The sequence below is a fragment of the Agelaius phoeniceus genome, chromosome 6 (genome assembly GCF_051311805.1).
Source record: "Agelaius phoeniceus isolate bAgePho1 chromosome 6, bAgePho1.hap1, whole genome shotgun sequence".
Lineage (NCBI taxonomy): Eukaryota > Metazoa > Chordata > Aves > Passeriformes > Icteridae > Agelaius > Agelaius phoeniceus.
The window spans coordinates 52,353,190-52,371,477 of NC_135270.1; the positions used below are offsets into that span (position 1 = coordinate 52,353,190).

Below are 18,288 nucleotides of genomic sequence, written 5' to 3' on the forward strand. Positions count from 1 at the left end.
AGGGCAGACGAGGAGCTTCTTCCCGCTCCAGGAGCCGCGGTCTGACCCTGCCCTTCCCAACCCGCGGCCCCAGCGCGGGGGCTACGGCACGCGGAACTGTTTGAGTGCGGTGCCTTGTTTTCGGCCGGCGCGTGTTTAGGAGCGGTGCGGCGGCGGCCGGCAGGTGAGTTCCGGGCGCGCTGCCGGGAGCGCAGGTACCGCGGGGGTGGCACCGGGAATCGGAACCGGGAATCGGCACCGGAAACCGGGAACGGGAATCGGGACCGGGACCGGGCCGGGAGGCGTTGTCCCGGCAGCACGGGTGGCCTCGGCGCCCGGGGCTCTGGGGAGAGGCGAGGGCTCTGCGGGAGAGGGAAGGAGCCGGCCTCAGTTGCCGGGGCCCTCCCGGGACCCCCTTCCTCGGATGGGGCTGGAGAGGGCTGGGTGTTCGCAGCAGCGTCAGGGCTGGAAGGGCTCTCTGGAGGTTATCCAGGCAGGGTCACCCAGAGCGGGTAACACGGTAACGCACCTGGCTGCATGCTGGATGTCTCCAGATCGGGAGATCCACGCCTGCACTGAGCAGCGTGTCCCAGTGCTCTGCCACCCTCCGTGAAAAATGATTTCCCGACTTGGGGTGGAACTTCATGTGTTTTAGTTTCTGGCCGTTGTTCCTCGTCCTGGCGGTGGGCACCACGGAAAAGAGCCTGGCACCATCCTCTGGGCACCCGCCTTTGGGACATTTGCGTGAATTGATGCGCTGCCCTCTGTTCTCCAGACTAAACACGTTTCCCACGGTCTCTCATAAGAGAGATGCTCCAGACCCCTCACCATCTTTGTGGCCTCCACCAAACCCTCGCCAGTAGCTTGTTCTTTGCCCCTCGGGGCTGTGGGGCGTTCGGAGCGAGGACGGGCCCGGGGAGGGCTGTGCCCCCGTCTGAACTCCCCGGGCCCCGGTGCTCTGTGCCTTGTCCCAGCTCTGCTGGCATCACTCTGCCCCTCGAGCTGGACACTCTTCTTCAGTGCCTTCAGATAAATCAGTCTTGTGGAAGCCAAGGAAAACCAAAATGCTGCAAACTTTTCTTTTAGCTCAATACATTGCACATCAAGTCATGAATAAATTCACAGTCTGGTTACAGGATGGTTCCAATCAGGTAGATTGTGGTTCCCACCCGACCCCCCCCTTTTTCTTTGGTTAGGGCAGTCGCTCTGGGTGGTGTTTCTTAAAAACAGAAGTTGATGGGAAGTGTTTAGGTGAGAGAGATGCTTTGTTGTTACAAAAATACTGAGGTTTATGGGTGATATGTGTGGTGGAATGGGTTTATGCTGACCAAATCTAATGGGACAGTTTCTTTCCAATATCTCATGGGAAACATTTTTAACCTTGTATTTGCAAGGCACTATCTAGCACTTCTGAATATCAGATTGAGTTTTGGTAGGTTTTTGTTTTTGTTTTTGGTTTTTTTTTTTTTTAATTAAAACAAACTAAAGTAACTCTGTAAGTATAACCCAATCCACTTAATCCACTTGTGTATCTTAGTTTGTAGCTTTTAGCCAGAGGTCAGCTTCTTACTATATTTGTTCTTTGGACCTGATGCATTTGGCTGGGAAATGTGTTTGGCACTGCAGTACAAACAGTAACCACTTGATACAGTTACTGAAGTGAAGCCCTTCAAAGCTCCTATTTATTTGATGTGTCAATTTACTGCTAGGAACTTCAATTTACTGTTTTTGAATTGATTTGTTAGTTAAGTTTTCATGAAACTTTTGCTGTTTAAATGAAATATTGTTGTAATAAATGAAGCTGTATTATTAAAAAAAGATTTTTTCCTTGCTCTTCTTTGCTGTCACTTATAGCTGTCTTAAACTCCAGATAATGACAAAATGTCCTCTAGAGGGAGATCTTGTTGCTTTTATGTGCTGAAATGTCACCTTGTTCCAGTTAAATGTCTTATCACTTATCTTGTGGTCACCTTGTTCCAGTTAAATGTCTTATCACTTATCTTGGGAGAGATCTGTGATGATGAATGTGTGTATTATTAATTAATAAGTGCCTATCTTCTGCATCTGTGCTTAGAAATTTGATGACAACTTAGATGACAACTTAGAAATTTGATGACAGAATCTAGAGTCATGTAACACCTCTGTAGGTTATGTGAAACACAGTTGTTTTAATTCAAATAGATCTAACTCTGAAGTTAAATAAATAATCTTTGCAAGTTCCAGAGTCCCTACAGAAGTATTTGTAGGACCTGCGTTTGTGGTGTCCCAGCATTTGTGGTGTCAATTCTGCAAATTCTTATGGAGAGAACTGATGACTTTCATGTGTTCCCTGTTGCCATCAAGATGCTTTTGAGGGCAGTTTCTTTGCTCACCTGAACCAAGAATTTCAGCAGCCTGTCTTTAAGTGTTGTGAGTTAAATCTCTTTAGCCTAATGAGTGCTAACAGCTTGGCAAGGAAACAAAGCAGTAATAAAATGTCACATTTAATCAATCATACCAGTACTTCTTGCCTATAAACAGCAGAAGTTGAAATATTACTTTGCAGACACGTTGGTTGTTTGAATGTAGTTAACTCTATACTCCACATACTCCATACAGATTGTTGGAAAAATCCTAGTGGGTGGGATTATTATGAGGGTGAATTATTCTGCATGTTACATATGCAGTCTTGACAGGAGATTTCTTTCTCCTGGACACATTGAAAAAAACCTTATTCCACAGCTGAGGCATCTATGCTCTCATTTTTCTGTGAGTAAATGCAAATAGTGAATTCAGTGTAGCTTCTGGCATATCTGATCTGTAAAAAACATGTTCCATATGTGGATCATGCTCTGTGGATATAGTTGGAAAATTTCCTCATATTGCCAGGCCGCTGAAGGGATCAAAAATGTGTTTACACATTAACTGCCAGTTGAACCCCTACACACTTCTTTCAAGTCATCTGTAGTGTTAAGAAACAGATATTGTTAGACTGGCTCCAAAACAGTTGTAGTATTTGTATTCTTATAAATGAACATACAAAACCACTACATAATTAATTAATTTCTTCTCTCTCTGTGTGTGTGTGTGGATGTAATGCTGGAAGTAAGGCAAAGTAATTTGCTGTGTTTATATTATAAGGTTGTTTTCCTTTTCATCCTCATTATCATTGTTTTGTGGTATACACCTCTGCAATTCATTAAAATGTATGCAAAGGGCTTGGAGGCAAATTGTGTTGCTTAATAGAATGTACAGTGTATTATGATAGAGGAATAAATTCCATTAATAAACAGAAATAAGAGTTTTGCAGTTTTTTTTTTAAAGAAAGGCATATTTAGATTCCTAAGTTACTCAGATTGTAGACTCTGTAATTAATTGTGCTCTGAATGATCAATTCTTTATTTTAGATCATAATTTTGGAGGATTGCAGCACTGAGATCTCTGGAGTCTGCTGTGTCTAGCCATAATGAGTTTGGTTGCTTATGAAGATTCAGACTCCGAGACAGAAGCTGAAAAGACTGAAGCCCCTGATGCTTCTGGCAGACAAACAAACCAGCTGAGTTCTCCTGTGAGTTGTGTTCAGCACTTTGCACCTGGTAGTACAAAATCTGCACATGAAATGCACCCTGCTGGGAGCACTGGCAGATCTCGCTGGAGCAGGGTTTGTGAAGATCCCCCTGAGCATTATGTACAGAATAACAGCACTGACTTGGCACCTCCCTATTGTCAGAGGGTTCACTCTGGCCATGCTGTGGCTCACAGAAACTATGAACAGGCTTCAAGCTCTTCAACAAATTCTGGAAATGGCATTTCCCAGAAGAGAGCACATAAAGACAGCACTCCTACCCTAAAAGGAATTAGACCATATATCCCAAAACGATTGCGTCAAGAAAATTCCAATAAGCCTGAAAAAGAAGAATCTGACCAGAGAGGTAGCTCAGATTGTGATGTTAAGTTAAGTGGATCAGGAGAGCAGGCTTTGAGAAAGACCTCTGAATTAATTAAGCCATATTTGGGATCTAAATATAAAGTAACTGAAGTTCCCAAAAGCTTAATATTTTACATGTCTAAACACAGCGGCCCTGTTAATGAAATCCAGTGGTGTCCTGTACTGGAACAAAGTCACATGCTTCTTTCAGCTTCTATGGACAGAACAGTCAAGGTAATGTAAAGGAAGATGCTTTGTGGCTCAGTCATCATGTATTAAACAATGCTCTTCTGGAAATAACATCCTTGCTTGTGTGTATTTAACAGTTCAAATGTACTCAGAATTTGAGGAGATGCTTTATAAGATTATTATAAACTTGCAGCCTAATCCTTCACTATACCCACAGTTGGTTCCATTAGCTTAGAATTTGGTGGGGTTTCTTAAATTTTTTTTTTTTTAATTTTAAAAATTATTTTTAGGGTTTTTTTTATTTTATTTTAGTCATGTCGGTGTTTTAAGCCTTAAGTAGTTAGATTTCTGCTAGATCATTTCTCGTGATCTCTATCAGTGTTTTATCACAATGGCCATGAGCACTAGGGTATGCACACAGATTCTGCCATGAGTCATTTAGCAGCTAACTACCAACACTGGAATAATATTTTTAATTATTCTGACAGGCCTGTGTGACATCTGCTGGAGGAGGTAGATCAGGTCAGATGGATTTTGCATCTCAGAACTGTCTTGTCATGATCTAAGGGGTTTTCCCACTTTAATTTGTTTCAAGAGTTAATTGCTCAATACTCAGAGTGAGTTTTCATCCTAGCTTTAAAGAATTTGTCTTCAGTTCTTTGGTAATTTAGTCTGTCCAATGAAGATTTTGTTTTTAAAATGGGTAATGGGTATATGCTTTCTCAGCTATAGGGCTGATTGTGCCTCTGGGTTCAAATAATAGTCTTCTGAAGTGGCCTTGCACAGGAGCATACCTTTGATGAGAGTGCACAGAAAGTGTCCTTTCTGCTGGGAGACATGCTTTATTGCATCTAACATGTATTTACCATAGCAGGCACAATTATTTTCCTGCTTCTAAAATTTAGGACTTTAGTAAATCCTAAGAACATCCCTTGTACCAGAATACCGACATACTTCCTCCATTTTCTTTACCAGGATTTTGAAACCTCTTTTTTCTTAAACATTAAGTGTAGGAAAAAAAGTACCTTTGTTTCTCCTTGCAGGTTGTCTTTAGTATATTTGTTATATCTTGGCTTTTGCTTGGAGAACAGACTTAGAAGGAAAAGGCTAAGATATGCAAAAAGTGCTGATAGATATTTCTGTTAAGCAGCAATGTAAATTTAGGTTGTACAATACTGATCTCTGGATGTCTGAATTTGACCTTTTGTCTTAAATTGTCACATCATCTGCTTAATGTTTGTTGACTATTCCAGAGCCTCATTTGTACTGACAAGTGAAGTTACGGATGTGTTGAATTTGGTATAAAAATCTAAAGTCTGAGTTGTTGCTGCAGTATAAAATTATTAAAAAGTCTGGTTTGTCTTCTGAGCATAAAAAAAAATTATTTTTCTGAATCAGTGTTACCATGCCTGCTTGGAATCAGTCATTAACAGTAAAGCCAGTTTTTGAAGAAATCTGACTATTTTAGGTCCCCCAAACCTTGGAAATTCAATATAAATGAAGTATATTAGTGTTGGCAACACTTCAGAGCATGTGGGTCCAAAAAATTAATGCAGGAATAACGTAGCTCTTAGGAGGTCTGTGCAAGCACTCGTTGTGTTCTGGTGGGCAGCTCGCAGGGAGCAGCAGCTCTGGATGCTGAGGATGCTGTTCCTCGGGGAACCGCGTCGCTGTCGCGCCCATACCCGCTGGCTGTCCTGGGCAGCAGAGGGCGCGGTGACACCGAGGATTCGAGGATTCACTGCGTGTTAGGCTCCCCGATTCCCTCCCTTTCTGGCATCACGAGCACGTAAATCCCTGGCGACTGTGGCAGCACTGCTTTACCCTCTGGGAGTTGATTTTGGCTGTCTGCTGTTGCCTGAAGTTGTCAATTTTCCGGTATAGGCATAAAACAACCGATTGAAAATGCGGGTCAACTCTTCTTTTTTCTCATCCTTTTAACTTCACACGGATTGTATATTTTTTTCCCCCAAAAAACACCTGCTTGGAATTGCTCATTTAAATCCAGGCAGTGAATATGTGTCCTTTTCCCTCTAATGGGAATATGCAGACACCCAGGATGTTTGCATGATTTACTTTCAGCATCTGATCTGGGTAAAACTCAAAGCACACTTAAAAGCCTAAAATCTCTGTATGATCAGAGAGAAGAGGCAATACAGATCCTAGAAACTCTGCACTTTCAGTTAGTCACAGGAATAACTGTGACTGTTTTTAAGAGTAAATGTCTTGGATTCAGTCCTTACACCCAGCCTATGCATTAAGACATTTATATTTTGAAGTGGGAATTAGTGGGGATTTCTCAGAACAGTGTTCAAAGTTGAGATGACTGTGGTAGCTTAAGTGGTGCTTGAACCAGAGCTCTTACTCAGTTTGTATATTTTGTCTGTTCTTATAATTGCCTCTTAATAACTTCCTCTTTCATCACAAACTTAGAATTTTCCTTTGTGGGAAAGGATTTTCTTTTTTTTTTTTTTTTTTAACTTGGCAAGGAGAAGGAAGAAACACTTGCCTTACTTACCTTAGTGATCATAATTTTTTTTATTTCTGTCTAAATTATGATGACTAAGTCATTCATATCACACAGATGAATGTCTAAAATGTGTCTATAGAACTGATTATGTGTTTTTTTTTACTTTTTAAGTATGTGTATGTATCCTGTTTAGATCAGGAGAAAAGTACAGTCTTCCATTTATGTTCTCTCGGGTTGAAAAGTGCACCTTAACACCTTTATGAATCAATGTGAGTTGTGCTGAAGTATTTACAATAAATGAGTTGATGTTTTCAGTTTCTGTTTCCTGAAGAATAACCTAAAGCTGGAAGATCATCGGAAGCATCTAGTAAAAATAACTTGCATAGTTAGGAATGAATGAACTGTGTTTCTGTGCATTTTATGGTTTTCTTTAGAAGTATTTGATCTGATTTCTTTTGTATTGCTGCATTTAAAACACCTCAAACAGTTATCAAGTGGTGAAGTTGGAAAAGTACCAGTTTTCAGCTCAGGGGCAGAATTCTTTTGAGTAACGCTCATGCCAGCAGATGGGGCACCTCAGCGTGTTAGAAAGGATTGGGAACTAAACTGGCTCTGAATGAGAACTCAAAGACTTTAATATTGGCCTCTGTGTTGTATGTTGAAAGACCCAAGTTACAAGTTTATGCATGTGTTGCTAAATCTATAAGAAAAACCCCTGAGTTTTCAGAGAGACCTGAAAATAAGATAGAACCCCATCTGGGAAGTGATAGGTATTGCAAATTATCCATGGTTCTTCAAACCTGGAGCATTAATAGAAGAATATTTAATGCTAAATTTTGAATTTGTGGGGAATGGGGAGGTCTTACTGTGGCAGTGCTGCTCTTCATGGTTACACTGTAACACTGTTGTGAGTAGCTTGTGATTTTAGCTTAGGTATGTATTTTAAGAAGTGTGAAACATTGTTGTCTGAGCTGATTAAATTTGTTTTCTTTGAATAGCTCTTCTCTACCTTCTGTTTGAATAGCTGCTGTAAATGAATTTTAGGCACTACTGCCATTTTTGGGTTTTCCTACTTAAACACCAAAATAGTGTTAATTATTATTTTAATATCTCATCCACTGTTTTTTTTGCATAAATTTTGAGAGTTATCACTGCTGTTAAAGGTGCCTGGTTCCCATAGTGTGGATATTCAATGCTTTCTGAACATCAGACCTTTTTAGGTATTTCTGCTTTAGAACCCTAAATACAGAATCCAGAATCACATGTTACCATTGAATACAGCTTTTTGCCTTTGGTAGCAGAGAACATTAAAAAGTTGTGCCTTTTTATCAATTGCAGAATCCACAATGCTGCATTCACATTGTCAGTGTCTTTTATTGGAAGATCTTGTCATTACACAGAGCCACACAGATGATAACATTTTCACTAGTTACTGGTGCTGGACTTAGCTTTTTAACAATTGTTCATAACTTCAGCATCCTATGCCTTTGTTCTGTATTTCCTAGTTTACCTTAAAATTAACTCAAGGTAACATCTTTATATAATCATCTGCTAGCTGTTAATTTTGTGTTTCTCATATTTTATTTAGAGCATCACAGCAGGTGTTATGTTTGTTGCAAAGGATTTTTTAATTTTCAGCACTTTCACTCTCCATTGTTAAACAAGATCAAGGAAAGAAAGTGCTGCAATTCTTGAGTATGCAAAATGTATATTAATAGCACTTTGTGTTCTAATACATTGTTGCAAGTATTTCTTATATATTTTGTTCCTTACTGGTCTAGCTGAATAGTCATTTTAGTCACAGCTCTCTCAATACAAGTAAAGTAAAAGTTTTTTAAATGAGTTTAATAATGTAAGCCTCTTGAACAGGGGCATTGCTGACTTCCCATGATTAAGAGCAGAACAACCATCCTGGTTCAGACCAGGGATCAGTCTCTTAAGTGGATGAGTAAAGAAGAACAAGTCAAAGGTTTGTGGTCCCTTTAAGTCCTCTTTTAGTCTGTGCTTATTTTCAAGTTGGGATTACTGAGCTCCTAAATAGTTAATCTTTGTAACTTGCTACCTCAAGAGATTTCTTCCAGATACTTCTCAATTCTTCTGAGACTCTTTTGTGATCATTAGATTTAGAGTGGTATGTTACTCATACTCATTAAATTTAATGTACAGATCCTGGAGTGTGTCAAATGCCACAAGAAATACAATTTTCAATTATACTTTCAAAGTATTTTATTATTTTGTGATTTTGTCTCTGTTAGGAGAAAGATAGTACAGTAGTATATTCCAGGAATTTTGTTATTCTTGATCCTGTTGTATTGGGCTGAATGATAGAAGATGATAGCCTCAATCCATAAACTGTGTGTGGCACAGATAGTGCAACACAAATTTCCTAGATATTGGCCATTACCCTGTCTCAGAGTAACAAAATCTAATATTTTTGCTTTCAACCATTCTGTGCACAATTCACTTGGAATAGGTAGTGTTTCTTGTTGTTGTGTCACAGGTGTGTGTTTATTAAGGAATAAATTTAAGCTGCCAGCATATTTCCTGTACTCTCAAGCATGGCTTTCAGAGGGCTGTAGCCCTGTCACAGCTTGGCTGGATTCAAACTGTTCAGTAAGCAGAATTAGCTATCATGCTGCTAGTACCTCAAGTAGGGAAACTCTTAGATTGATTTTTAAAATTGAATTGTGGCAACATTCCTTTACTATAGGTGACAAATTGGGAAGTCATCCTGTTTGATACAAATGCTCTTTATTTGAAATATTTTGAAGATCTCTGTTGATACATTTTTAATACTGTATATTAAAAATAACAAGTAGTTCCCCCTGTTATCTTGGAGGTGGCAAGGAAATGCTAATATTCTGGATATTGTGTGCTGCTTACCTAGATGTGGGAAAAAACCCATTGTTTTCTTGTTGAAAAGGCTGTTAAATATTAGCAGAAATACTGAAGCAAAGCTCTCTTTATGAATGTTCTGGCCTTCTTCCCTTGTCTGTTTAGAACTGTGCATGTTTTTTCCAGTGGCTTTAAGATTGCTGGTTATTAAGATGGCAGTACGCTTATGTGATAGGCACATGCATGGTAACACCAGCCTTTTTTGTATACCTTGATCATCTTGTAACAAAATTATTTCATGCACTTCAATGAGAAGTATCCTCCATCATGCTTATTTTTGGAAGAAAAGGAACATCATGCAGGAAGGAATGTACTTGACCATCAGGGAAAGCTTCTGGCTGTGCCATGGGTAGGTGATAATCCAGGTCAGGATGTAATGGATAGCCCTCCCAATTGTTCTGCAAAAGCTGGTGACATGTATCAGCAAAGAACAGTTCATCAAAGTGGTGAATTTTGGTCTCTTCATCCCAAAGGTTTGTGTGGGTAAGAGTTGTTTCATATTTGGTATTTTAGTACCTTGATAATGTTTAGAGAGTGCTGTTAGAGAGATATATTTTTTTAATTATATCCTTGTTTCCAGTGATGCAGTTGTCAAGGAAACAGAAATCCTTGTAATGCCTTTGTTCACTTTTTCAGAATCCACAGCTGGAGATGACTTGTATAGTTTTTATTATGTTCTGAATGTTTGACACACTCTTAGGCCTCAAAGGATTTTTTCAAAGGAATATGTTTCTTTGGGTATAAATAGCACCATCCTCATCTCTGTAGGGTTTGATAAGCCATTGTTTCTTTCCTTCTGCACTAACAGGAACTAAATTCAGTACTGCTTTGGATTAGAATTTATCTTAACACTTGTATGAAGACTGACATTTGAGGAAAAGGGGGAGGGCAAAAATGCAGTGAACCTCTTGGCTTCTGGGTGAGGTTTTTAGCTTTGTGATGTCATGAGTTTTTTTCCACTTGGAAATGACTCCTGACTTAGGATTTCCTTAAAGAATGCAGGAGTGATACCCCCAGTGTTCTTGTGAAACATTTTTTGACTGCTTTATGGCTTTGTGAGAGGATGTGGCTGTGGGGGAGAAGAGTGGGATGGATATTTCAGTGTAGCTAGTATGCCTGTGTTCCCCCTCACCCCTGCAAAAATAAATTGGGAATTATTTAAAGAAAAATTTTGAAAATAAAAGTTCTTCCAAGAGCAGGGAAGTTACTGAAGCCTGTATGTATTTTGAGTGTGACTACAAATCCTCTTCAATTTCTTTCTCTGGAGCTTCTGCAGTGTCTTTTATTCAGCTGCTTAGCATGATTAAGCCTTGAGGGAAAAACACTAAGGCCTTCTGTGAAATTTGGTTGACACTGATCAACAGGTGCAAAGTGGCCACAGGTGAGGTGCACAGGATAACATGGTTGTTGTGACAGTGTTATTTCACAAACCTTTCTTCTGTGGAAATCCAAAATTATGGGGACTGACTTCTAAATATCCCTACCAGTGATCTGTTCTCTCATGTTACCTAGAAAGAGTTTTGGTTACTTGTATCATTATTTGCAGAAGTATGAGGAATTTAAAGTGTTTCTCTGACTTTTTTCTTAGCAACTCATCTGTCCCTAATGGGTGAGCTCTGCAGTTCCTTTCTGCTGGGAGCTCTTCCAGTTGTTTCCTGTGTCTCTGAAGCAGCAGAGGAGAAAGCAACTTTGTGCTCCTGCCAGGGCAGAGTCAGAGCCAGGGATGGCAGTGGGGCAGTGCCTCTAATGCAGCTGAACTGGGAATGTCCTAAGGGAAGCTCTCCAGTTACACCCAGCACCTGTGTGGGCAGGCTCATGGCAGAATGTCAGCTGAGGTGGGACAGAGGAATGATGGTGTTATCCCCATTCTGATTGTCAGTCAGATTGCTGGTGAAACAGTCAAAATTTTGGTACTTGGGAAAAAAATGAGCTAAAGTACTTTTAAGTTCTTAAGTGACTATAATACATTATGGGAGTATCATTTTTTTTGTAACAGTTAAGAAATTCTGAATATTTTTGCTGTTTTAAAATATAAATAAAACCAATCTAACTTTGCTTCTTTTCCAGAAATCTGGCTTTATAGCTGCATCTTGCATACTGCTATATATTTAAAAAAATCTGCTAACAAACCACAAGGCATCTTATGACTTTGATTCCTTACCCTTCTTGGTTTGTCAATGTTGTCAAGGAAACAACTTTTGAGAAATTTTGCTCTACTTTTTCAGGTTCTATAGAGAGATTACTTGTGTAGGATTTATCTGGCATCTGGGCTAGAAAGAGTTTTCCTGAAGTTTCTATTATTTTCACTTGCTCTTTTTAAAGCAGATTTTATTTTTAGCATGTGTCATATAGCTGCATCTTCAAGGTCATAATACCAGTGAATGTACCAAGGATTGCTAACACTTGATCTTTGGATGAAGCCTCATAGAAAGAATTTAATTGATGCCTTTGCTATATATTTATTCTATAAAAACAACTGTTAGTTATAAATTCCCTTTAAATTACAGGAGAAAGAAACATTAGAAAACCCCTTGTTCATCAAAGAACTTGCTTCATTACTATGGAACTAATGACTTACAGTCCTTTATCATACATATCATGTTTCATTGCAGTAATTATGTCTCTTCAAAGAAAAAGCATTTAGTGGCTGGTGTGGAATTGTGTTGGGTTTGTCTTGCAGCTCCTGTGTGCTGGGAGGCTGGTTAGATTGTTAAAGCTGGTCATTACCTTCACTGTGCTTGTGGAGGCTTTATTTTATATTCTTTTTAATAAAACTGCTATTTTTCTTCTAGGACATACCTGAAAATGTTATAAAAACTTCTGCCTTTCTCAGATGTTTCTGTTGGTTGATGGATTAAGAACACTGGGCATGATAGTGAAGACTCCAAGTGCTTGTGTGTTGTGCCTGTGCCAGCTGTGTAACATCTTGCTTCCTGAAGTCAGAACTAGGAATCTGTCCTTTTCTCTGGTCTCCTTGCCTCTTTCCAAATGATAATTTACTCTTTAAAAGAATTTTTCTCATTCTGAACCTTGTGACTAGTGCATGGAATTTTGTATTTTTATCTACTAAGGGAGGGACACAGCTGGTTTTCTATGGAAAGGATAGGAGTTAGGGGTGCAGGTGGTTAGGGCTGACATAGTCATATAAACATGTTAAAGCTAGCACTATGCTAACAATGCAGAAGAAATTAAAATTAATTAGGTAGTTCAATCTTATTCTGCTTGCTGGTACTGAAATGGTGCTAGTTAAAATGTCCTCATTGCTAGCAAAACACGTAGCTGCTTGACATAATTAATAGTTTATTTCCATAATTAAATAACTAGTTTTCATGTTTAATACTGGGTTATGTCACTGACATCAGAGGGTTTAAGATTGCATCTATATTTTCCAGAGAAGAGGATCTTTAATATTTTGATTTTTTTGGTTTTTCTCTTTTTGTTTGTGTTTTGGTTTTTTCTCTCCCCAATTATTAACATTCACAATAGCCTTGGGAATAATAAATGGTTTATTTTTTAGTTGAAAGGATGAAGTTGAAAAGAAAATTAAACTCGCCCAGGCTGACTGATAAATGCAAGATTCCTTATAGCTCAGGTTTTCAGATAGCTGTTCTAAATCACTGTGTACTGCCTCAGATATTACTCCAAATCAGGGTGGGCAGTAAGACTCCAAAAACTACTTCTTAAAATAAGAAAATCACCTGTTTAACATTGGGGATGGACTGAAATTACTTGTAAATTTAGATTAGGTAATTTCTTCCCAATAGAAATTAGTCCCTAAGTACAACTGTCTACCATTATTTTTATTTTTAGACCTGCTGCAGTGATGGGTTACTCTGTGCCATTGCACAAATACCCTGTCAGTGGGTGCTCAGCTGGCAGTGTCCAGCTCTGCTGTCCTGATGAGCAGCCACCACCCATCTGATGGTTGGGTCACCAGAACTTGTCCATAGCTGTTGTCCCTGCTGTGCCAGGTGCTCCCAGTGGATGATGTGCAAGAATGAGACAGATTTAATTGCTCCTTTTTGTTTGTTTTGTTTGTACTTTGTTTTATTGACTGTGTGAAGAAAGTAGTGTCTGATGGTATCTGATTTTATATATGTACATAGATCAATATAAAGCTGTAAAGCACATGAGTAGCCTTGGCTGATTGGCAGTTTTATATTTAAAAAGTAGGATAGTATTGAGGTACAGTACAAACAGCTATGATTTGAATTTTAATAGCTACTGTTTAACTGAAGCTTAAGAAAAAAATCAATAAAACTAAATAGAGTTTATCTATGGTGGTTTTCTCTCTCTTGTTTTCAGAAAAAAGTCACAGGCCAGCAGGAGTTGATGACACACAGTGTTTCAGATATTGGGAAAGCAGTTGCTAAGACTTGTGTTGTGAATAGAACAGTGCTTCTTACATCAGTAGTGGATGCTCCAAATCTGTGGGATGCAAGTGTCTGTGGGACATGCTTGTGAAAGTAGCCAGTCCTTCCTTACCTGTAGGAACTGAGGATACTTGAGGCAATTTGCCTCCAAAGTGCTGTAAGTCTGAAATTGAGGTGTCTAGCACTTATGAGGAATCCCTGCTTTTAATAGAGCATAAATGTTTGTGACTTGAAGAAGTGATTGATGCTAATGAATATGATTCATAGAGATGAAGGGGAAACCAGATTATTTAATAAATGGCTATAGTAATTTAGCTAATTATCTCCTGGAGAGCTGCAGTACATTTGAAGTTCTCCTTTGCCTGCTGGTAAGATCTTGATTGCTGAAGTGTTTTCTGGGCACGAGTACTGTCTGCTAGGAAGCACTAGTGGGTTTGTGCTTTTGGGTCTTGTGAGCACACATGTGCTTATTCTTAACACACTACTACACACACTACACTGCATTCTGAAGCTGATGAGAAGCTGCCACATTTATGCCATGTTTTTCTCCCACATAGGGGCAGCAGTAGGGAATTTAGTGGTTTAAAAGTAATTCTTAATAGCTACCTGTCATTAAATGTATGTTTCTCTTTAATTACTTGAATATGTACATCAGACTGCTCTGCTTGACCCATGTCATCCCAAACACACTCACTGCTGTGTGTGGAGTAGCTGATGTACCTGAAGTAAATTTTTGTGGGTATGTGATGTTCAGCAGAGGTGGGGATTTAAGTATCTTCACTATACTTAGCTTTGTCTTATGCTAAAATAATTCTGATTTTTCATATCTTAGAACAAACTATAGCTTGAATCACTAGCTGATTTGTAAGGAAATCGTAACTTTACACTTCTGCATTTTCCAGGAACTTGCCATTTGAGGAACATCCACAGGGTTAGCCATAGTGCAGTGATTAGTCACAAAACACTTAAAAGGTTAACTGCAAACTACATGGGAATTCTTCACTTTGTTTTGGTGTGTGTGGGAAGTTCCTCTCTTGCACTGTCTGCCCAGCATGAATGTACAATTGCGATTTTGTAGCTACAGAAGAATCTAGTCATTCTCATAATGTATGTACAATTGCTGTTTTGTAGCTACAGAAGAATCTAGTCACTCTCATAACTTTTAGCTGGCTGAGAATGTGATCTATATGAGCATATTCCTTAGAGTCAATGGTTTATGCAAAACTTGTGATTAGCTTCAGGTGTAATTGTCCAAGAATCTTTCTGCACAATAAAGAACATGCTATGTTAAAGGATGACAATTGTTGGCATGGCAGACACACTTTGCTGTTGGGAAGGATAGAGTCCTTGATAACTGATTATCTGAATGTATACAGTTATTTACAAATTGCCTTTTTTTTTTTTTTTTGTGAGCATTGTAATGTAAAGGTTGCCTGTTTTCAGAGTAAAAAATAGTGGTTCTCTTTTCATTTTCCTCTCTTCCCTCTTTTCTTTCCTTGTCAGCTTGCTGACAAGTGTTATTCAGTGTTACTCAGCATTTGGTAAGCCCATCTCTCTTGTAAATAGTGGGAACTAGCTAAAAAAGATTGATTGATACAGATGACTAAAATGTCAAACAAAGTCTCTGTTGTATGAATCTTGCTGTTTGGTCTGACTTTGCTCAACTATTTAATATTTTTTCTGGACATTTCTGATTTTTCATTTGGGCTACCTAATACATAGGTATTATGTGTTAATTTCTAGGCTTCTTTGGTACAAATCTCTGCAATGATTCAGAGGATACTTAATTTGGATTTTAGAATGGTTTGAGAAAATAGCATACAATAATCTATGTGTTGTGGTGCATATGGTCTAATATCATCATGCTAACTCTGTAGAACAGATGAATTCAATTGAAAAACATGATTTAAGCTGTTGTTTTCCTCTTAATTTGCTGTAAATTCAGTGATAAGCATCAGAAACATACATATTTATTCCTCTGAAATGTCTGAAGACATTATTTTGTCATGCTTACAAATATAATAGGAGAAAATACCAATGGCATAGTTTTGCTTTTTAATTATTCCTTCTATTCCTTGGTTGTTTTGTTATAAAAAGCACTAACCCACTGCTCTGGGGGATTTAAAGTGTCCAGATTTAAACTGTCCAGTAGCTTTGAGGATGTGCACTGGAGCAGTTGGCCTTCAATTAATGCCAATTTGGCAACCTGGCTTGCCTTAGGAGTAACCTGTTACACTTGGTGGTAGTAATGTTGGTGTGGCAGTATTTAGTGTAGTGTAACCTCTCACAGCCCATTTTATTTTGCTGACCACTTTCTATAGAAACAAAATAATTCCTCATGAAACTTGCCAAAGGTCACTACTAAATGACTGTAAGAAGGTGTTTCAACAGCATTCCAGTGTTCTTGCACAGAATAAGGAAAGGGAAAGGAAGATCGATAGTAAGTTTTACTCTTCTCCTGTATTTCTTCTTTTGGATAATCCTGAGTTGGTTACTTTTCTCTGAAAGCACTTGGAAGAGAACTACAATTATGATTTTATTGTTTAGTTAGGTTGAAGATCACTTTTATCTGAAGTCATGTCTTTAGTAGGAGTGCAGCAACATGTTCGTAATTCTCACTGTTGCTCATCTCAGAGACTGTAGAACATTTTCTTTCTTCTTGTTTTCTCAGTCTATTTATAGTTTAAGGAAACAGATCTTGGGGAAGGTGGGTAACATGTAGATCTCTTGAGGAGGTTCTTTGCAAGCCTGGAATTACTTGTATGAGATGTATGCTGTGTTTGGGGTCAGGTGTTCTCCTTTCACTGCTGAGAGTGGACCAACACTTTCCTGGAGGATGACAGCCCCTGGGTGATGTCCAGCTGGCTGCTGGTATGAGCAGGGAGCTGGCTGGGGTTAATGACCTGTGACACAGAGTGTCTCATCCCCTCTGTTCTCCTGGCAGTGGGCATTGCCTGTGCTTGCAATGGACTTTGATGTAGAGCAGTGAATCTACACTGAATGCAGCCAGGCAGCAGCAGGAACTGGCTTTTAGACAAGGTCAGGAGTTTCTTGGCACTGTGCACCTTAAGAATATTTCATTTTTCTTTTTTTAGAAAGATTTTGCCTTATTTTACTCTTCAAACGTAATCCTCGATAAAAGTTTGATCAAGAAAGAGTTTTCTGGCATTGAAAAAAACTCCTCTTCAAACTGGGCTGAGAGATACAGACCAGTGGGACATCCTTAGAGTACATAATAATTCACACTGTTGTTTTGACTGATTAAAAATCCTCTTTGTCAAATAATTGGAGAGCAATAGAGTAAATTTAACCTTTTGTAATTTAGAACGCTCTCTAAATGTTTCTTCTCTATTTTGGAGCATATTATTCATTAATCTCTTTTCTAGTGGAAAGAAGCTGTCTTTACTCTTAAAAGAACAAAGGACAAAACACCAAGTCATGACTCTTCTGACATTCTGTTCTTGGGGTTATTTTTTTGCTATTTTCAGAGTTTATTTCTCCAAGAAGGTCTTGATCAAGACCAAGATCAGAGTTGATGATCAAGGATTCCTTCTGCCTCTGAAGAGTAATGGTTAAAACTTTTTTTCCAAGAGAATGAAGTCAGTGCCTTTTCTGATTTTCACATTTTTACATTATACATTGTATTTCGTCCCTGAATTTGGTTGCATTTTTCTTTTTGTAAAGAAATGGATCTAGCTATAAAGAAGATGGAAGAAAGCATGCAACCTCATATGAATGGTGTCCTCAGTATGTGCATTGTGGGTACCTTTGACTTGATGATGATGATTTTCAGTCAAGTATTGCTCACATCAGTCTTGTGATCTTGAGTTCAGTTAGGGAAACTCAGAAATTTTTGCTTTTGTTTCCATCTGATGGTGTGAGGAATTAATTTTTAATGGTCCCTTCTGAGAAAACAATCAGAATTAGTATTTTTTTCTCCGCTGTGTTTGCCTGAAGGAGAGTTTCTTCTCAAAAGCCACGTACTGGCATTTGAATACATATCCCAATATTAGCAGGTAAGCAAAGGTATGCAATTTTCCTGAGCAACAAAATACTTGATTACAGGTCTAATGATAGTTTAAGAGGTGTTTTCAGATGCGCTGAAATCAAGGACTTGAAGCAGATGAACTTAATTATCTTTGTGAATATTCACAATCACATTATGTGCTTTAAATGTCACATTTGGAAATAGTGCCTCATTGCTAGTTAATTAACAATAATTACTCAAGGTAGTACTTATGTTTCTGGACTCTCTTACCTACTGTGAAAAATGTATTTTGCTTCTAAAGGTTTCTCAGTATAAAATCCAGATTTTATTTAAATCATTCTGAAATCGTTGCAGTTGCTTAGGCCCTCTGTACTCTTTACCTGTACCACTGCAGCACAGATAATTTGTTATTTCATTCCATTTGGTTTTTAACACCTGAACTGTGATGTGTGTAATATTTTTTTTAGAAAAAGCAATCAGTTGATTT

The 18,288-nt window shown here is 38.6% G+C and overlaps 1 protein-coding gene across 3 annotated transcripts in view; it reads left to right on the forward strand.

Moving 5' to 3' along the window:
• Window positions 1-24: 24 nt before the first annotated feature.
• Window positions 25-18,288, forward strand: part of WDR25 (WD repeat domain 25) — a 59,378-nt gene continuing 41,114 nt past the window's right edge. The window contains exons 1-2 of one of the 3 annotated variants that reach the window (XM_054634858.2): window positions 25-163; window positions 3,366-4,120. In XM_054634858.2, coding sequence (XP_054490833.1) covers window positions 3,425-4,120 — 696 coding nt within the window. In that variant the 5' untranslated portion in view covers window positions 25-163; window positions 3,366-3,424. The other 2 variants (XM_077180694.1, XM_077180693.1) reach the window with 2 other exon arrangements.